General features: G+C 36.4%; 1 protein-coding gene and 1 non-coding gene across 2 annotated transcripts; both read right to left on the reverse strand.

The window, feature by feature from the left end:
• Positions 1-893: 893 nt before the first annotated feature.
• On the reverse strand, positions 894-1,033 carry LOC111434998. Its single transcript, XR_002709019.1, has one exon. It is a non-coding gene; the product is annotated as a small nucleolar RNA Z247 (small nucleolar RNA).
• Positions 1,034-1,937: 904 nt separating this feature from the next.
• Positions 1,938-6,445, reverse strand: LOC111434974 (WAT1-related protein At5g64700-like). Its single transcript, XM_023072316.1, has 7 exons — positions 6,257-6,445; positions 6,112-6,174; positions 5,044-5,160; positions 3,475-3,721; positions 3,225-3,383; positions 2,290-2,441; positions 1,938-2,164 (listed from the first exon to the last, which is right to left on the reverse strand). Exons 1-7 carry the CDS (start codon positions 6,424-6,426, stop codon positions 2,020-2,022), a joined length of 1,053 nt encoding a protein of 350 aa, XP_022928084.1. The 5' UTR covers positions 6,427-6,445; the 3' UTR covers positions 1,938-2,019.
• Between the last annotated feature and the right edge of the window lie 703 nt (positions 6,446-7,148).

A 7,148-nucleotide genomic window follows, 5' to 3' on the forward strand; every position in this document is an offset into this window, starting at 1 on the left:
TAGTTCCAAAGGTGATGAAGACCTAGGAGAAGAACTAGTATATGGTAACTGACGACTTTTTGCTCACTAACATACATTACAAACCGACAAAGGTGACTCACTAGCACAAGAAATATTATTGAGACGCAAAATTGACTTTACTACTTGAGATGAAGGATGTCCAAGACGTGCATGCATTGGGTGTGAGTAGTAGATCTGCTCACTAAGGCGTGCTTGAGAGCATCGACATCAGATGGCTTAATAGGATAGAGACCAGACTCACACCTCCCGTCTAGAAGACTTTTCATCGACTGTCGATCCTTAATAGAAAAATGCCAAGGATGGTATTAAAAAAATACGTCATTATCACGAAAAAATTTATGACGGAAAGAAGATGTTTGGAAATTTCAGGCACATGCAAAATATTATGCAGTGCAAGAGGACGAGCAGCAATATTAATTAAAGAATGACCAGTATGCAAATTACGCAAGCCTGCTCCATTGCTGACTTGAACTTGTTCACCTCTATGATAGCGTTCACTCACAACGAGATGATCTAGGTCACTGGTGATATGATCAGTGGCGCCTATGTCGCTGTACAAATTTGGATCAATCTTGTAAGAGGAAGTAGTCGCCAGTGCCGCAGAAGGAGCAGAAGGAGGTTCATCTTGATAGGACTCATCCATCCTATGCCAGCAGCGAACAACAGTATGCTCCACGTTGCCGCAAATATGGCAGGAAGGACGAGCAGAAGGGTCACGACGATCACTAGTAGGACGAGAGGGCGCACCACCTTGAGAACGGCCATGACCACGATCCCTATGCCCACAGTTCTTATGCTGACCACCACGACCAGCATAATTGGCATAAAATCCAGGATTTAACTGAAGTTCAGCTTGATGTTGTTGTTGGCGAGCTTCAAACGCCATTAAATGTGTAAACACATCGTCAAGCGTGAGGGCTTCACTCTTGATAGTCATCGAGGTGACAAAGGGATCATAGTCAGGGCCAAGACTAGCAAGAAGATACGAGATGACATCATTATCCTGCAAGGCAGAGCTGGCGGCGGTCGGCTCGGTGGCCAGCCCTTTGATCTTGCGAAAATAATTTGCAGTAGACAGATCGCGTTTCTTGGACGTGGCGAGCTCAACACGGATCTGAACAGTGCGAGCACGAGTTGACGACAAAAACATCCGCTGCAGGGTATCCCACGCCTCCTTAAACATAGTAGCAGCAACCACATCGTGAAGAATCTCCTCAGACCTGGTGAAGAGGGATTGGGTCAAAAGTCGACGCCATGGTAATTGAGATCGTGTTGGAGATGGTTGATGGGGAGAAGGAAGAAGATATGATAGACATTGTTAATGAATAAACCTTGGTTCTGATACCATGTTAAGTTGAATGGCACTGCGACCTATATGGGTCACAACCTCGTGTATTTATAGATGTATAATGAGATTGCATAACAAACCATAAAATCATAGATTTGGTAACAAACCAGGAAATCATAGATTTGTACAGATATGATCTATTGTATGTTTAATAGAAACATCTTCCTAGTAGACGCGTTTTAAAATTATGAGGTTGACGACGATACGTAATAGGCCAAAACAGACAAGATCTTCTAGCAGTTGGAGAGGGAACGAAACATTGCTTATATGGTGTGGAAACCTCTCCTTAGTAGACACGTTTTAAAACGATGATGCTGATGGCGACATTCCTTATATGGTATGGTGGTAGAAGCATTTTAAACGATATGCTGATGGCGACACATAATGGACAAAAACGAAAAATATCTACTAAAAATGGGCTTGGGCTACAACAAAGTTTAGTTGGTTAGAGCGTGTGGCTGTTAACCACACTGTCGGAGGTTCAAGCCCTCCTTTAAAACATAATCTAATAGCTCAATTCCGCTTTACATGAAAAGAATTATTATTTTTTATTAAATTGAAGAAAAAATAATTTCAAAATAACAAAAATTTTAAGATTTATCTAAAATGAAATGAAATAAAATGAAAGCCTAAAGGAAAATAGTGAGTTGTCATGATTTAGTTGTGTCGCTTTCTTTCACTGGCAAACTGCATTCTCTGTCTATTTCTTTTGGCCCTAAATTGAGTTTCAGCTCTTTGCTCTTTCCCCATAGCACACTGTACAGACCTGCGATCAATAACAGCCCTCCTATGCCACTGCAACCAACCAAAAAAAAACTCTAATTATTAAACTTTAACTCTATTAGAATAGTGATGATTTTTTAATAGAATATTCAATTTTGGGTCGAATGAAACAAGTATGAAGTAAACTCTTAAGTTACCTTCCAAGGCTGATATTCTCGCCAAAAAGAAAGGCCGAACCAAGAGTTGTAAGGACAAGAACAATTGGTGTTGACATGGCTAAGAAAACGGGCCCTTTCTTCTTAATGAGCCACGTTTGAATAGAATATGTAACCCCAGTTGCCACTATTCCCTGCACCAAATATTGTTATCTTTATTGATTACTAGATAAACGTAGAATTATTCGAACACTTTGATGTTTTACTCTGATGTATGAGATTTAAGTATCATAGAAGCGACAAATAGGTGACATGGTCATGTCATAGGAAACATGTAAAAAAAGACGAAAGCATGCTGAAAAGACATGTTAGTTTGTGGGAATAGACTTCACTCTTAGAAGCGACAAATAGGTGATAGGTCATGTCCTAGGGGATGCCGGAGAATGTTGGGTGTTGAATTTGGATTCTAAATCCGACATAATGCATTACAAATGATGTCAGAGTGGTACCTCTCCTAGTAGGACGTAATTCAAGGATGAACCAAGGAGGAGTTGGTGGATATGTGATGCCCGAGTTAATAAGGGATACATGAATAAATCGAGACCTTATCTGAACGAAAGTGATTCTAAGGATAGGATTCGTGAGAAATACTTAAAAAAAAACTGAAATTACTACCTATATCAATTAGGTACACCTTTTTTCTTAGATTTTCTTAGAAGGTGACCTAACACGAGTCATGTTGGCTTTACGCCGGACGAACCAAGGTGGAGTTGGTGGGCATCTTAGAAGGTCACGAGCAATCCTATGTTAGGTGACCTTCTAAGATTTTTTTTAGAAAGTATGTGAATGAGGACAACATGGCTCGTGTTGTTCTTTGGGGATAAACTTCACTCTTAGAAGCGACAATTCGTATATGCAATCACGGCGATAACTTTTTTCACATCAACAAAATTCAAGTAAAGAACGAAATAACTTACACAATATAAAACTGCAAGAAGTCTTAGATCCCAACCCAATTTCCATTCGTCAAGGTCTCTCTCCAAAGCAATGGCAACAATAAATGATTGAAACGAGCTAACAAGACATTGAAGGGTAGTGAAAAGAAGCGTTGAGGGATAACTTTTCAGTACGAACGCCTGTATTAAACCAAAAGACTCGATAATTAAAAACAAAATCGTTATTAAACACGTGTTGACTCGTAGAATTACAAAGAAATTAAGTAAGTACCTGAAGAACAAGTGATAAAGCCCATAAGATATTTGAAGCCATCATTAGGAGGCAACCCTTTAACCAAGTGTGGGTTGAAGCATCATGCAGTGGATGTTGGTTATGTATAGTAAAAAGGTGGTGATTGTTAAAGAGAGTGAGCTGAGGGCCTTTGTAGAACACCAAAACCAACACACCGCCCGTACAAAACACTATTCCTCCAACCTTTGCTATTCCTACTATTGACCTTAACCTCAGCACCTCCAACCTGCCAAACAATGAACCAAAAATTTTACCATTTTGTAATAAATTTGAACAACACCGACCCATTTGTAATTGATTTCGGTTTATATTTCAAATGAGTTGTTGTTTCCTTCTAAGTTTTGAAATTTTTTACCATATTTATGTGTATTTTATCGTACTTTTGTTTGTTTGTCTTTTTTGTTATGGTCTGTGCTTCGAAACCTTGAAAATTAGATCGTGACATGGTTGGTGAGATTGAGAATTAGGATTGAGGATTGAAAGAATTGTGAGATCCCACAATCTCACATTGGTTGGGGAGGAGAACGAAACACCCTTTATAAGGGTGTGGAAACCTTTCTCAAGCAGATGCGTTTTAAAGCCTTGAGTGGAAGTCTGAAAGGAAAAGCTCAAAGAGGACGACAGTATCTACTAGCGGTGAGTTTGGGCCATTACAGAAAATAGGTTTTTGATCTTTCGATACCATAATCGAATGAGAGCGATCTTGAGAATAAGATGATTAAGAAAGACTTTAAAAGAATTGAAAGTTACTACCGATACCAACAAGGTGCACCTTCTTGGTGGCTCAATCGTAAGAACTCTAAAGTTAAATGTGTTTTGCTTGAAACAATGATCTTTTGGAAAGGACGTGAGTTAGGACAAAACATGCTAAAAGAATCTGTGTTGGCTTGTGGGGATGAATTTTGGGTATGAATTTTGGGGATAGTCTTCACTCTTCTAAACAAGGAGTAAGTAAAATCACCACGTTGCAGGAAAATGTTGAGGCTATCATGTGTCGAATTTAGATTCCAAACCCTAATCCGTCATCAGGATATAAAAGCTAAGAAAGGCTTAAATAGATGGAAAGTTACTACCTATACGAACAAAGTGCACCTTTTTTTTTTCGGTGGCTTAATCGTATAACTTCAAAATTAAGTGTGTTTTGCTTGGAACAATTCTTTAATGAGTGACCTCCCGTAAGTTTTCATAGGAAGTATGTGGATGAGGGTAAAGCATACGGAAAGAACTTGTGTTGGTTTGTAGTTGAAAAGACCTACGTTGATTTGTTGGGATAGTTTTCACTCTTTGAAGTAAGAAGTAAGTAAAGTGACCATGTCACAAGGGGTGCAGAGGAATGTCGGGCCGATCATGTGCCGTATCCAAATTCCAAATCCTAGGCATGATTTATTACACAAAACTTCCGATTTAACCTAAAAATATTTAATAATTAAGTCCGATTAGATACCTAATGAATCTTTTTTAAGTTTAAGAACATATTAGGCATTACTCCAAAATCATACGAACCAACGCTCGAAAGTTTAAATACCAAAATTTAAATCTGTAGTTTACCTGAATAGAAGAGCAAAAAGAAAGGTAAAGACCGGAATAGAATTTACAGTTGCTGCAGCTAAACTTGCTGACGTATAAATAAGAGCAACTCCTTGAAGATCGAGACTTGCCGTGATCCTACGAATAGAATAACAAACATTTGAGGTTACATAATTTGGTTTTTAGGAAATTATGAGTTAGATTATTTTAAATAGAATCATAAACATCTTAAATTTATTCACTTATAAAACTTGATTTTACTTATAAAATTGAAATAGGTAAATTGATTTCTTTTCTATAAAATATAAAAGCATTCATTTTTGGTATATAATGATTTTTCGATCTATAACATATATACGTACTTCAATAACAAATAATAAACAGAGATGCCTATTTAACTCTGAAGACCGTGTCTCGAACAGGCTTGAAAATCCTCAATGCCTATTTAACTCTCAAGACTGTGTCTCGAACAAGGTTAAAAATCCTCGTCGTAACGGAGATTGAGGTATGGAGCGAAGAGAGATTCCTCCCTATTAGCTAAACAGGGTCGGAGGTAAAAATTATATTTTTCATCTCCTTCCCCACGTTGACCCCACCCAAGTCCCCTCTTTATCTCAATATATTATTTATTATTTCTATATTTAATAAATAAATAAATAAATATTTTTTTTTTAAATGTGGAACATGTATGTTAAAATATTGAAATTGGAGTGTTTTAAAAAATATGTTAGAATATTCTATACTATTTTTGCATATAAAATATTAGTGTATGGAATATTCTTTAATTTATTAGAATATTTTATTTTTATGGGTAGAAATTATATTGGAAAAATGAAAATTATACATTAATCCCAAAGAATTCTCCGGTAGCAAATAAAGAATTTGGCAGAGATAGGAATTGAAATAGGAGACAAGAACAGAGACGAAGAAGACTTTCTCGTCCTTCCATCGTTATAAACTTTAAAACATCGTATAAACCTTCGCAAATATAAAACTACAAAATCTAAATCCATTCATGCAAGTTACACAAGATGAAGATCAAATGTGTTTTTTTAACCAAAATCAAAGAGAGGAGCAATAAAAGCATACCCAAATAAAGAAAGCATAAAGATCTTGGCGAAGGTGACAAATGAAAGGGGAGGCGCAGTTTTCCTGAGAAACAAACAGAAAATCAAACCGAAAGCTAAGAAAATGAAGAAAGAAAAGCAAAAAGTTAGACTAAAAAGTGAGTTACCATTCAAAATACAAAGCGATGGGCAACAAGAACACAGTGGCTATGGCTTGCCTATAGAAAACAAAGATAAAGTTGTTCATTCCGCCATCAAAGGCAGCTTTGGAGAGCAGAAACATTCCTGCATAAATGCTATGTCTGAGTAGCACTGCAAAATAAGGCTTCTTTTCCATCTTCCTCAGACTCTCTACGTTCATTGCCTCATAAAGATATCTTCTAAATTTATAGCGTTTTGGTTTCCTATGGGCCAAAAACAATGATTATTTTTGAAGCATATGGAATGGGTATATCCATTAATTATTAAGCTATCATTTCCATTTCAAAAGGGATCAACCTTGATACGAACTGCATAGAATAATACAGAGGTTTTGTCCAAACGTGTAGGACATCTTTAGTTTAAATGGCAACCACTAAAGTTTTGTTAAATATTGCATTTTTAAATCCATTCATAATATCTTTACAATTTATATGTTCACATTCTGTTCGATTCATTCTCTCATTCCACTTTGAAAATCTTCATGTAGATTCACACTTTGGAAAATATCGGGGTGAAACTGACCTAAATTTTCAAATTTTCGAAAAATTAACTCGATCCAAATAAAAAAAAAAAAAAAATCTAACTCAACTAAACTTTTGGGTCATATGAACACGTCTAAATATGTCATAAAATTGATGAAGCGGAAGAAATTTAAGCGTGAAGGAGATGGATAAAGGGTATGAGTATGAAATATGATAGATGTGATAAAAGTGCATGAAGTAGGATTTATTATTTAATTTTTTTAAGAAAAAGATGGGATGAAATAGAATAGCTGTCTGCATATCAAGTCAAAGATTAAGAAATATATCTCATAATTGGATGAAGATCTGTATTCTAATCATTCTTCAATTTCCTAAT

This window comes from Cucurbita moschata, unplaced genomic scaffold (assembly GCF_002738365.1).
Source record: "Cucurbita moschata cultivar Rifu unplaced genomic scaffold, Cmos_1.0 Cmo_Scf00047, whole genome shotgun sequence".
In the NCBI taxonomy this organism is placed as follows: Eukaryota; Viridiplantae; Streptophyta; class Magnoliopsida; order Cucurbitales; family Cucurbitaceae; genus Cucurbita; species Cucurbita moschata.